This window comes from Strix aluco, chromosome 1 (assembly GCF_031877795.1).
Source record: "Strix aluco isolate bStrAlu1 chromosome 1, bStrAlu1.hap1, whole genome shotgun sequence".
Taxonomy (NCBI): domain Eukaryota; kingdom Metazoa; phylum Chordata; class Aves; order Strigiformes; family Strigidae; genus Strix; species Strix aluco.
The window spans coordinates 68,450,794-68,465,612 of NC_133931.1; the positions used below are offsets into that span (position 1 = coordinate 68,450,794).

At 37.5% G+C, this 14,819-nt stretch overlaps 1 protein-coding gene across 3 annotated transcripts in view; it reads right to left on the reverse strand.

Annotated features, from left to right (window-relative positions):
- GABBR2 (gamma-aminobutyric acid type B receptor subunit 2) overlaps positions 1–14,819 on the reverse strand; it is a 489,241-nt gene that overhangs the window by 376,021 nt on the left and 98,401 nt on the right. For all 3 annotated transcript variants that reach the window (XM_074824225.1, XM_074824235.1, XM_074824243.1), the window contains one exon: positions 9,252–9,389. In XM_074824225.1, coding sequence (XP_074680326.1) covers positions 9,252–9,389 — 138 coding nt within the window. The remainder of the gene's footprint in view (positions 1–9,251; positions 9,390–14,819) is intronic.

Sequence of the window (14,819 nt, forward strand, 5' to 3'; positions counted from 1 at the left end):
TCACTGTAATCCTAGGACCAAACCTTCTTACTCCAACTACAGATTGTTTCAGCAGCAATTTTGTATGCATTTATTAGTGCTTTTCCAGGAGAGCCTGGAGGCTCTTAAGCTACAGCGATCATATCTGTTTTCCCTGACAGTGAGATTCTGGTTTTGCTATCTGTGATAACTAAGGCTAAAGGAAATAAATGTGTTTCCAAATCACTTTAAGTTCAATTAAAACATAACTATCCCTTGTTTTACAGGCCTTATTTTTCTCCAGTTGTTTTAAAACTTCACTGATGCCAGGAGAAAGCATGCAGCAAGATCTGCAAGCCCCCAGGAACTGCCCTAGAGGTATGGAGTACTGAGAATACCAAGAATTAAGACGGGTGCCGTACTGGTCATAACACTAGGTGAATCGTATATCAAGAACACTACAGTGCACTTGAGAATGAGGCCCTTAGAACAGCTTCTATTATATGCAGATTTGTACTTTAGCACTTACTTTTCTATAAACATATCAGCAATGTATTACTTCTTCAACAGAGCATAATTAAGGTTTTTCTGGTTTTAAAGGCCAATAAATATTTTATTTCAATTTCAAAATTATGTAAAGGTGCTTTCTTTTTGCAACTGCTTGATTTATGAGTTTGTTCAATCTATGCCCAGGAGCTGCTGTTGCTGAATTTGTATGAATTATGCTATCCCTCGAAATAAGTAATTAAGTAACTGCTGCCAAAGCAGCATTCAAGGGAAAGCAGGTTAATTTACCACATGAGAAAGCTTTCCTTGTCCTATAATAGGACAGTAGCATGAAGAAAAACGTTTAAGTAAGAGAATGAAATGAAGAAGTGGATTTCAGACTGTGGGATTAATACTATGAAGCAACAAATTTTATCATACCAATTTTGCCTTGACTTAGTGGTATTTACCTTCTTAATGTGGCCAGGTTTGTATGTTCCAGGGACGCCAACAGCTATGGCAGATGGTTCTACTGGCTATGGCAAGGCTGGTCAAAGGGACTGGAGAGAAGGAAATCCCAGGGCTTTCCAAGGTGGCTGTTGAGAAACAACAGGCCAGCAAGCTGGTCTTGTAGAACACACTCAACACTACCTTTCAGAAACAAATTAAAGCAGTCACTGGCAAACAGCATACCAAAATAAACAGCTCCAGCTTCACAGAAATTATAGGTAAGGTGAAAATAATCAGAAGGACCACATTTGGGGAATTGGTGGTGAAAGAAGCTTGAACCAACTTTCTAGAATATTTTAAGTGTTGCAGTAGTCAGAGAAATACAATACTATAATCTGATCATTTTGGAGTAAATTAATAATGATTGCCAAGAATCAACCAAAAAGTGACAAAGTTATATTTTCAGTGAAATAAGATAGTTTTCAATCAATATAACCTTTAAAGCAGAAAAATCATATACAGATGGATAACCAATTAGCATCTGATTTCCCTGAACTAGCTTTCAAATGAGAAACATAAAAACAAGATTTGTGTAAAGTCAGACACAGGGAGAAATGCAACAGGGAGCTCAAAATTTAGTGCTGCAATTGCCAAGAAACTATAATAATGCCCCCACTTAACAATGGGAGACTTCAGGTTTGTGGGTCACAGAGTAATGAAAGCAATGGTGATGCTTTGGGCTAGCAGAACTGTGAATAGGATCAAAGATTATCATTAATGGGGCGTTAGTGTCACACAGGTATAACCCCACAAAATGTATGACATTTCCCAGAGGAAGTCAAGAGGAGACAAGCTGACCAGCTACGGGCTAGAAGGAAATTTAGCAGCAGTGGGTTGGACCATACAGAAAACAGACATTAGCAAGGTATTAGAAAATGTGCCATAATAAAAAAAAAATCAAATCTCAAATCTGAAAGAGAAATCTGTGTATATCACAGTCCTCCTCATTCATCATAGCAAAGATGCCAAACCACAAATGGTTTCACAAAGAAGCAAACCTTAAGTCTGCCTGTCATATCGGGACAGGGAGGAGGAGAGAAGGAAGAGATGGCAACCAAAGCTACCCATCTACTTCTCAAAATGACCTTCAGAAAACACAGCAGAAAACAGTAATAGACCAGCCTGAGAGGACATGAAAGAATACCATTTGTAGCAGGGAAGGAACCTGCAGCAACAGCTGCAAGGTGCAACACTGAAACATTTTGGTAACTGAGCAAGATTCTACCTGGCAGGTCTATCCTAGCTGAGGGGCTGCAAAAGCCACACAAGAAAAGACTTAACACTGCTATAGAAATTATCAAACAGGGCAGGGGGCAAGAAGAAAAAAAAGAAAAAATACAATCAGTGAGACAGGACAGAATACTTTGATAAAAGTTACACAGGCAAAAAAATCTTCCCAAAACCCAAACACACAGCCATTGTTTATTCTGATAATAAATTAAGCTGGATATTTTAAACACCTTACGTTACCAATAAATTGAGCTAGCATTAAAACACAAGGCTTTGTGTTTGGAAAAACGTCAATGCTTGTATGTTATGCTGTGGGTTTTAGGGATTTTTTTTAAAACTTATTTTTCTTCAAGACACTGTTCAGATTCAAGGTAGGAATATATGGAGAAGAGGGAATATCTGATTTTTTTCAGAATTAAATGTGTTTTCCCAAACCCAAAGTATACTGCACAGAAAAGTGACACCCTTGCCTTTCTAGTCTGGGTCTGTTCCCTAGGCCATCACTTATTCATTCCATATTTCTGATCCAACACTAAATGGAAGTGAATGAATAATTATGGAAAAAGAGCTAAGAAGAACAAAAATAATTGAAAAATATTTCTTCTGCCCGAACATGCAGATCATAGTTAGAATAAATATACAGGTTCAGTCTTCAACAGCTTTGAGCTAACTTTAGAGCCATATTAACATACCTTTATTCATGCTTTATGTAATGAACTGAACTTGATGCTGCTAGATCAAAGGAAAAAACTAAACAGCAGAACTACAGCATACAGTCTTCTCCAACAGTAGAAATACAAGACAAACAAGATGAAAAAAGAACAGCTAATCATATTTAAATAAAGTGAATACTGGGTAGAAGCCAATTTCAAACTGATGGAAAGCCAGGCTAAGCCATATAAATCAATTTCATACATTTAAGCAGAAAATGGAAAGAAGGGAGTGCATTTGGAATATAGGGTGTGCATTTCTTACCATACCTCAGCCTGGAAGTTTTCTGAGATTTTCAATTTAAACTTTGTGGACCAAATTTCTGCTATTAACAGCAATGTAATGTTAATGTCTCCCCTGGGACACAACTGAAATAGTGCACTGGGAATCAGGGTCAGTGTTTTTATTGCTTTGAAAGAACTTTTGTCACTAAATTAATTCTTCTGCCCTAGACTAGTCTCCCCTGCTGCACCACAACATTCATTTCTCTAAGGGTGAATATACAACTACTTTCCAAGTCTAAATCTGCTCTACCTTGTGCATGTATGCATCCGTCCGCACACAGAGAGACACAGTCTAATTAGGAGGTATGATACTGCTGATCTGTTTCAACTCCCCATGCATTTTCCTCCCCAGCAGCAACCACAGACCTTCAGGAGGGCCATATCAACACCAGCAGAGCTCCTGCTGACAGCTTGTAACAAGGGGAGGATTTGCAGAACTAAAAGGTCTGTCTCACTCCAAATTCACCAGAGCTTCTCTCAAATGAGGAGAAACTTCACATGAAATTCTGCCTGAAGGTCAGTCCTGCTGTGTTTTCTTCCTGTTCAGGAGCTCCCAGGCATTCCTACGGTGAAGTGAGCAAAACTTCCTTATGTGCTCAGCTAACTCCCGAAAGCAAGACCAGAATATCATCAGGTTTGCACCTTATATAAGACGTCAAGAAGTGTTTCCCCTCACACACTTTGCATATTAAAAATGCACCACCAGTACAGAAAGTCTATAAAATCCCTCCAATCCCAGGAGATAAAATAGGAAAGCAAAGCAAAGCAAAAAAAAAAAAAAAAAAAGATTACAATGGTGAATTGTGGGCCAAGAAGCAAAAGACTCTAGTTTTGTGGTGCATTGGGTCATATTTCAGTAAGAGAAAGGCCTGTTCAAGTGGGACCACCTGCATCTCATAGATAGAAGTAGCTAATCTTCTTAGTCATAGACTAGTTTAAATGCCCCTTTCATTGCTCAAATAATAATACACAGAAATTGTGCAGTGAAGGCAAAAGTACCACAAACTCACCATACTGGAACAAATGTGACAAGGAATGTAAAAAAAAACCCCAAAACCACACATATTTTTTCCAAATGTTTACGTGCCCATGCCAGAGCTCCAGGTAACAAGCATGAAGATTTAGAAAATTCAGATATTAACAAGAAGAAATTTGATTCAGTGGCCAGTATAGAGATCTCCGTGATGACTTGCATTACTTAAGTGTTAAAAACACCAGTTATAACCTGCATATAGTTGTGAAATTCTGTATTAAGAAGAATTTTGATGAGTAACAGAGCCAGCTAATAAAGCCTGTTTAGGCGTCCTATAGATAGACGTGTCCTAGGCTTACACACCCCGCCCCAGATCCTACTTTATATCTTTCTGGGCTTTACCCCTCATCTGCATTTTCACAACTTACTTTCTGTTGCTTTTTTAACTGTTCTCAATGCAGTCAGTCCCCTTCCCGTAAACAGCAGCTGGACGAGGAGCACCACATGTCATGGTTGGCTCGAAGTTCTCTGTGCTCAGCCGCTCCTTCGTTCATCTGGATTCCTCTCCTCAGAAGCTCATTTTCACAGAAATGTATAGAAACTAATAATGTTTGGGAAATTCTTTGTTAAAATTTGGTTGCAATTGGCCAGTGGTCAGAAATTATTAGGAGGAACTGACAATGCAATCAACATCAGCCTTGTTTCAGAAGGAAACCAAAGGCTAGAAACACCACTGATTTTCTCAAACACCAGCAGTCTTTCTGGCAATTCAGAGATGGGATCTTGAATACCTATGGATCTCTGAGATAATAAACCAAATCTGAGAGTAGGCTCTTTAATACTCAACTACACGAGCTAGAGAACTAACATTTTCCCTTTTTAACATCCCTTTTTAACATGTGAACTTGCCCTATATTGATATGCCCACAAAGTGAGTAATACATCGTAATTAGGGTAACTATAATTTTCTTAGAAAATCTTCCAACATGAGATGCTAAATCCAAAACAAGGTTTCTCTGTTTTGAGTTTCATTATGATCTAATCACTGGATCACCTGTAGCAGCTACTTGCCTAGAAAACAGCAGTTATGATTAGATTATATTAACTATGTAGAAACAGAGGAAGCACTAACATTTATACTTTGTTTCTGGCAGAGGCTTACTTTCAGAGTTAAAGGAAATTATAAATTAATTAGGCTGTGAGGGAATGTAAACAGCACAATGAAAGAAAAAGACAAATCTCCAAAATGAAGAAAGAGTTCCATAAATTAAGATGACCAGTTTGGTCAAAATCCTCATCCTGGTTAAACGTTTATGTTAATATGGCAATCAGAAGAATTGAGAGATAACAATGGAAAACAGGAGAAACATCAATCTATACAAATTAGCCGCTTCTGACACTAAAAAATTCACATGGAGATATAAACAGTTGATGGATATCCTGAAATAGAAGAGAAGGACTGAATTTCAAACCACCTCCTCTGTTTTGCACTACCTGGACACTATCAGGTATGTTTCAGTGTACGAAATAAAAATATATAACTGGTCTTTTGCTGTATATTGTAGATACTATTAATGGTTCTTCTTCACTCTGTTCAATTGCCTGGAATACACGTTGAAAGGGAATGTGGATAAGATGAATCTGGAAGAATCTGACATAGAAATATTCCCCCTACAGGACAGCAACTGCTCAGTTTTATACCTTCATGCCTTTGTGACCCACTGTCAGATGCACAGAATATTACTGGCACTTTTTAACCAAAATACCAAAGGTTCAAATGGATTCCACACCACAGACTGGAGATAAATGGGCACGTGCAGCCTCCAGTCCATGGTCAGACTGTCACTCAACATAAGGACTGCTGGCACACAGAGGTTACTCACAGGGAAGCTTTTCATTTGCGAAGCTAAGGAATGTGAATCTGCGTCTGTCCTAAGAACGTGTGTTCAGAAAACAGTTTGCAGGTTTCAGCATACCTCAGTGAAAGTCCTTAAGGAAGTCATAAGTGTTTGCAGACTAAAACAACTTGCTATTTCCACAGATACAAAACACTCTATTAAAAAAAATCATTAATTTTGTTACAGTAAGAGATAATTAAATCAGCCAGCAGCTGGAGGCAGCCAGTTGAGAACAGGATGTCCCTTTCTGTTACTGATCATAAGTAAATCAAAATTTGTCAAGATGGGAGAGGAAAAGTACCCTCTGTTTAGATATGGTACAGAAATAAGGCAAGTCACCTTCAAACTGAGACTCTTCTCAACTTCTGATAGTCTTCCTTATTTCACATTGTTGCAGGCCACCAGTGTCCTGAATTAACCAGTTATGTCAAAAAGACAGTATCATTATCAACAGCATACAGCTGGGAGAGTAGCGACTGAAGCTGCCTTGCAAGAGTTGCTTTTTCCCCTCACATCACTACTATAATGTTGCCTGAGCAGCAAGTGCAACATAATAATTTCCAGCACATTTTGTTTCTGTTTGTTTTTGGAGAATGGAGAAGAGGCAGAAAAGAAAAATTCCCCCAAACAGAGGAAAAGCAGTCACCCAGAAATATAGAATTCAGGGCTAAAAGGCTTTCGGATTAGTTTTGCAGGCAGCCAGACTCATACTATATTTGCCAAGGAAAGTAATTTTTCAGTTGTTATATTCTGTTATTCTTCTTTTTTTTTTTCCCCTATTCCTCGCAGTAATATCAGTACCATCCTGCATTTCTCTTGCATGGAAGATAGTCATCACTTTGCTCAACCACATGACACCTGTGTAAATCAAATCAAGTGTTCCTGCTAGGGTTAAGAGCTCTCTTTCCGTGACTGTCTGCACAGGGACAAAGTGATTGAGTCAGGCATCCAAATGCAAATCCTCTATTCAATAATACAATGTCAGGTTAGGTTTTGTCTATATGTTCTTTTCCCTCTTCTTGACTGCAACATAAAATGACTTCACCATGATCACGAATTCATATAACTATTTATGTGAGTTTGCTGTGATTCCTTGAGCTGAAGTTTCAAGTTTTGAGGGAGGACAGTCTTGTATTTTATCAGGCTGAATATTACTGCTCCATTTCCGAGAACTACAGATTTCTATCTATTCCCTCTATTCAAGTTATGCTTTTAATCAAAGCTGCTTATGACAGTAGATCCTGAGGACTGAAAGGATTTATACTCCGTTTCCCCACTATCTTACACATATTACATCTGTTGATTTGCAGATACACATATTGCTGTCACCGTATGACATAACAATTTCACAAATTGTATTTAGACTGTTTCTGTTGCTGCTATACCATCCACTAAGCCTTGCCACACTTCCCCCAGCCATGCTGTCATTTGTGTTCTTTCATCATTCAGTCAATCAATATATAAAAACCTGACATGAAGTGGAGTTATGCCATGTGAGGATTTATCTAGTGCCTGCAGGATACTAAACCCAAGCAGCAGAGAATCCCTTGATTTACTGATATCATTAATAACGGTTTAAGACTTAGTCATAGGTGTAGTAGCTAAATACAAAGAAATAGATGCTGTCTGGTAGCAATGCTTCTTATCATTATGTAAGTTAACACATATATTGACAAATTCAGACATTTAAAAGCAAACAATCTTTCTAATTGCCCTTCCTTATTGACTGAGCAACTTCATTAACAAATTGATTTTCAGACTTTAGCAGGCAGAACTTGACTACAAATGAAAAGGATTTAGCACAATGAAATCCAACTCCTTGAAACACCCTACATCACCTGGAAGTTCCAGCTGACAAATTCCAAAAAAACAGAGCTCCAGCCACATACTTCACTACAGAATCACAGAATCATCTAGGTTGGAAAGGACGTTGTAGATCATCTAGTCCAACTGTTAACCTAGCACTGACAGTTCCCAACTACACCATATTATAGGCCATGGTCTAGGCCATTTTTAAGAGAGTGTTAAAATGACAGTTTCAAGCTTGCTGTTGCTTTCTCCATTCTCCCCAGAGATACACTATTATTTTGTTTCCATAGTAGAACTGATGTTTTTCACATCAGAAAAAATCCTGAAGCATAAGAAAAAAAAGATCTGATATGACAAGCATTGCAAACAGAGTTAACAAGCTACTTTAATTATCCTCCTAAGATTTTCTCATTTGTACTCTGATCATCATCTTCACAAACTTAATTATGCCTCATTTGTTCATTCTGCACTCATCTCAGTGAGTATTCCAGGTGGAAAAGGGGAGTCTGTTTGTAACTGAAAATTCAAGTTTCATATGTTATTATTATTATATATATTATTATTTTATTATTTTGCTAAAGAATGTTTTGTTTAATTAAAATGATACAAACTTATCATTGGCCAATATGAATATTGAGTAGGAAGCCAGAGGATTTCCACTCTGAAAAACAAAACTGGCTGGCTACCTTGCACAAACAGCCATCAATCCAAAGATCATCACTGGACAGATGATTGAAGAAATTAAGAAAATTATGCTGTTATCATCTGCATTTTAAAGATTAGTATTAATAAATCCTGATTCCTCAGCAGAGGGAACCTTTCCACAAACTTGACCTTTGAGAAAGTCAGAAAGAACAGCTGGGAATAAAAGTGCTTTGTGAGTCAAATACTGAGATACGTAGCCAGTTACTACTTACAATTTATGCACTTCCAACACTTTTAAAGTCAATAGGAATTATTGCATTATGACTGAGTAGAGACAGAGTGAAGACCCCAGTGTACCATAATTTAAGGCCTGAGAAGTTGTTTCCTCTAACTTTGGATGAGTCCTCGATTTGCTCACCATGACTGAACTTCATTTCATTTAGGTTGCTTTTTGAGGTACATTAAATAAATTTTAATTAATTAATCTACTGAGACACACAACTGCTGCCCCATACTCACAAGTGTTTTGAGCACAATGCCAAGCATTAAAATCTAGCACTATAGAGAAGTATCTGTTCTTCTTTACACATAACTTCACTGACCTTCAAAAATGAATATACTAAGTCACAAAATGTTAAGCTTGAAAAGCATCAAATACTAAGTTTCTAAATTTAAAAAAAAAAAAAAAAAAAAGATATAGAGATACAAGATAGTCAGCATTTGAATATATTCCACTCCATGCCTTACCTGAACCAAATTCCATCCCTTTAGAGATTCAGCAATGATGGAAGTAACTGTTGCACATACGCCACCAAAAACCATCAGATGATTAGGTCCATATTTTATTGCATCGTAGAAGGCTTTGAGTCCTTTTGCATTGTCACACTGGGAAAAAAGAAAAAAAAAAAAAAGAGGCAATATTCAACATCACAAATAATATCACTATGAAATAAACTACTGGGCAGGAAAAAGATTCATGGGTTGCACTGATGTAAAAATTGTAAAACATCTTAAGACCCAAACATAAAAAATTTAAGCACTCTGTCCTGGACTCTTAATGTGCAAAAAGAACAGGATACGTTCACATATTAGTGAACCCTAAGGTGTAAAAGAACAGGAAAATCCATCCTTACATCATTCAAAATCCCTTATGTCTTCCTTCCAAGCCAAAGCTGCAACATCTGAGTTTTGATACCACCATTTGACAAAGAATAGAAAACCCAAACCAACAAAAAATTGTCAAGTGAAACCTTTTCTACACTCAGAGCTATTATTTTCCAAAGCAAAATTCACAATGTCAGCAGGACTTCCATAGCTGGTGGAAAGATTGACACTACTCATTGGTCTCTGTAAAGAAAGTTCTGTTTCTAATGAAGACTCCTAAGTAATCTCTCCTTAAGGTCCAACCTCAGTATTCTGTGCAAAAATATACAGTAGAGAGCCTGTTATTTAGAAGGACAACACAAAATCTCAAAAGAATATTCTTTTAAAGTGCTAAGAATGAATTGTTCTGCTCTCATAGCTCACCCTACTTTGAGCAGAAGACTGGACTAAATGACCTACTGAGGTCTCTTCTAAGCTGACTACTTCTGGGCTTCTCTGATAATTAGTTTGATCATTATTTCAGGTGTACAGGATTTTACCATAAACTGAGACCAGGACTGAAAATTAAGAAACAAAGGGTGATGCTAGTCAGTACTGCAAAAGATATATCAATCCTTGAATAGAGTAGTATTAATCATTGATAATAACTTATGTAGTCATGGCTTAATTCCTGAGCTTGCAGCAGAGTATTAATATATTATGTATCTGAAGTTAAGAATTTGATTCCAAACCATATTGGAAGTCAGGAGTGCCAACAGGCTATAATGGTAGCTGCCACTGCTCCACTAGGCAACCACTTCTTTATCTCTCTTTTTGAAACAAAATTTTCTGCCCTCTTTTGCCTCCTCTACAAAGTCTTCCTCAAATACATTCTTTATAAGAACTATCATACACCAGCCTCCAATATTTCATTATTAAAATTCAATAAAACAGTTCATTTACTATCAGCATCCAAGTAGTAATTGTATTGCATTCTGTGGAGAGAATAAAGATTTTGACTAAGAAGTTTGCAAGCTTATATTAATCTCCTTACTGAATTAATATGCTAAAAGAAAAATTATTCTATTTGCATTCTATCCGCAAGAATAGAATTACTTCTCCCACTTATTCAAATGGATACAGATTTTTACTGCATAGACTTTTTAAAATTGCATAATACAGCACAACATTTTCCTTCTTATTACAGAAGAAAAACCCCAAACATTCAGTATAGTAGAGGCTCCCTTGTCAATTTGATGGATTGGTGGCTAGCTCACATAGTGAAGGAATGAGGGTTATGATTACTGGCACAAGCAGTGTCCTCCATTCTTACTCCTCCACTCCCTCAAGACCAGTTTATTCCAAGCACAATTAGAACACTCAGCTATTTCTTTACTTTTATAAGCTGGCAAAGACACTAGAGCTTTAAGTACCTGAACGTAACTGACATTTAGGCAGGTCTTTGCTCTCATCCACCTCACCATCTGAAGCTGCAGCAACAGAGATTGTTGAATTAGTTCTCATACCAACTTAAAACCAGATAATAATTTTTTTTTTTGCATTGTTGCATGTTTTAATTGTATCACTGAGTAATAGTTTAAGAAGAATACAAGTCATATATAAATAAGGAGGATGTTGATAGTAAAATAACAGTCAGAAGCTGTAGCCCATGAAGGGCTACATACACAAAAACTTACAGAGACATAAAATCTGCATTCTAAACAATAAAGACCTACAGTCTCTTATCTGAATTTAAATTCATACTGAAATTCACCCTTACATCACAAAACACTGATGCATTTTTAACTATTATTTGCCCAGAAATTGTTTCTCACTACAGTAAAGTAACCTTATGCGGTTATGGATCCCAGTAGGTCGATTCACTGGAAGGTTCAGAATTGCTATTATGATAAGATTTTTTCTTTCTTATTTATTTGATCTTTTCATGTTTATGAAGATACCTGCATGACAACAACCCTTTCTCAATCACACAGAGATTCTCTTGGGAAGGTATGCTGAAAGCTTCATTTATCTCCCCAAAGGTGAAAGATTTACACTGCCAAGATATATTACTGATCAGTCTAAAGTACATACAATAACATGCAGGCTTCTCTTCAGTGTGATTCAGTTAAAAGCCCACCATGTTTTCAACTTCATACTTTCTTCCTAACTAGTCTCAGCTCGCTCTTTTAGGCCACCACAGATTTGCTCCTTGAGCAAAACTTCCAAAATAGTCCAAAGTATGTCTTGGACATTAAAAAAAAAAAACCAAACCAACGAACTACTTGATATTGTGGCTGGCCACAACTGGACAGAAACAAATGGAAAAATGAGGAAGAAGGGAGAAAGCAGACTTTCACATTTGTTTAATGTCACATTTCACAACATACACTGAGTATAACATTCTTCCCTGCAAGCAACAGAACAGTCTGTCACAAGCATTCAAAAATAAACATTCAGATAAAAAGAATAGCCCTACCAAGCCAGACAGACAAGCAGTTAGAAAAGGTTTCTTCCTGCCTCTAGTCTGAGGAGCATATCCTTAGTGAGCTCCTGAAGCCCTTTTAACAACTTTACTTTTTCAGAGATCCTAGAAGGCCACCATTGCTGCTCATGATCATCTATAGACATATCCTACATATATAACCTTAAAACTGGACAACACTGTTGAAAGACAAGTGCAGACACCACTGAAATCCCAACCATATAACCACCAAATGAGATCTTGAACTGTTGTCACCAAGTAACTAGAACTAGGTCCAGGAGCAATGCTATGCAGCAATCTAATTCCAGTACAAAAGACTGAGTAAGAACAAAAATCCACATTAAAAGTAGAGTCTAGAAAGTCCTGGCCACATGTGGATGACAAGCTGACTGGCTTATTAATTGGAGCATGACCAACAGCAATGAAGGAGAAAGAATCCCTCATAAAAAGTCACAAATTTAAATGATGAAAAATATCACTTCAAGGAGCCAACACTGCTTTTGCTAGCTAGTTTTGCTCTTTCACCTAAATTGTCATCAACATCTCTATTTTGCTGAGCTGAACTGCAGCCAGCTCATTTTCAACTCATATATAAAAACAGACAGCTGTGCTGTGCTGCTGATTTTGACTGCACATTGAAACACTAAGGATGGTTGCAATACCTTCATTGGAGAAATGTAGTTTTACCATAACCAGAATTTCAAAATAGATGTGATTTGGTACATGCTACAATTTTCTTCAGAGGAAGGGGCTGAGAGCTACTCACCCCAAACACATTAATTGCTCTGCTTAGTCTCAGTCAAAAGCCAGTAATAAGCCACATATAAATAGCAAACATGTTTATTAATGAAATAATTACATTAAATGTATCTCTTAACATACTGACTCAGTACAGATTATACGGACAATTCACATGGAGAAATACCAGCAAATCACCAAGCAAAAGTCTGTGAAGGGTCCTACCTCTCAGTATGACAAAGACAGATTAATATCACAAGTGGTACCTGACAAACCTTTCCATTTCCAAGGGAACAGAACCACTTATTTTAATTAAAATAGCCAGATGAACTGCTGCATAGGAGAGAGGTTGAATGAGTTTGGGGATTAAAGTGTTAACCTTCCTGAAGCCTCTTCTGAAGGCTGTCAAAATAAAAAACTATGTCAAATAAAAAACTGTCAAATAAAAACTATCATCCTCCACCAAGGATCTGAATGCACTGAGAGGAAGCACTGCCTGAAGCGTAAGGGGTGCACAAGGACAACAAACCTTCCTGGGGAGAACAGCACAGCAGCCAAATACACGACCGAGACCCTCTCTGCTGTATCCAAAGGCCCTCTGCAGCTGCAAGAAAGGATGTCCCATTGGAAGGGCACACATCATGGAAATCAGGAGAAACAGCAGAACTGACACATGAGGGTTGCTGGCTGCCAGGAAGGCTGTCTGGCAGGTAGTGAGAGAGATACTGAGGTGTGTACTCAAACCCTCAGGGCTGTAAGCATAACACAGTGCAAATACTTAGTGCACAGAATGGAAATTGTTATGGGTCTGATACATAAAGCTTGCTGACTCCTATAACATTGATGGGTTTTAATTATTATGGGACTAGCAGAAGAGCAGATATTTGTAATTTAACTAATCTCATTAGATTCACGTAGCGATAGCTATTGGGAACTGATGCACTGGTCAGATGCATGATTATATTTAGATTTCTAGCTGTTAGATAGCTATGCCTAGCTGTTTCTCAGTTAGCTATATTCTGGCACAACTTTACTTGTCTAAGTAAAAGTAAACCTGAGGAACAATTTTGGTATCTATTGAGCTATTGACTACTGAGGTTAGAGATCTGTTATGATGAGAGAGAATAACCAACAGCTGTCATCTGCATCATAAAATACCAAACTTTTTCAAGAGATACGAGTGCTTCCAGCAGCACTCTGCACAGAATATCATTGGAAAGAGAAGAAAGTGCTCATAAATATATGATGAGACTTCCCTGAACAGAGAGAAGTACAAAGCCTTATTCCTATCCTCTGCAAAATCTTGCTCAGGAACTAACTCTACATTAGACTATCAGCTTGAAAGGAGCTAAGAGATGAGGAACACCAAAAATTATTTTCATTTAATTTTCATTCAATTTTCATTCACTTCTTTAAAAGTTATCAAGCAATACAGACAATTCAGTGAAGAACATATGGACAACTGCTCTGAACTACAACAAAGGTCAATCAGGTTAACATCCTCTGCCTGGGTTTATGGGCAGGGCATGCTTCTCTGTTTTCAAGTATCTGCAACTTAGGTACTTTCAAAGCAATCATTTATATTTTTGCATTTAATTGTTGTAACTGGATTTTCTTTCCATGAGTTTGACAACTGCTCTTGGAATCACCACTTTGACAACCACATCTGGTGACAATGTAATTATCCATTGAAACAAAAAGCACTTCCCTTCATTTATTCTAAACTTCCTCACACCATGCGAAGTAGGTGTGAAACATCTTGCCAGGGGATTATGAATGTTAAAAGTTCCCAAATACATTGAAAGAAATTGGACTAGTTCATAGATCAAAAAACAATTCAAAACTTCTTGAGAGAGACAGTGATTTTCTCACGAAACTCCTGAATCACAGATCATTGGTGGCTAGGACAGTGTTCTGGGGAAGCAGGATTAAAATCTGGCCCTGTCCTGCCAATCAGCTGCTCCAGGACAATGCTGAGTATTTTCACCAAGTCTGGTCTGAACCACTGT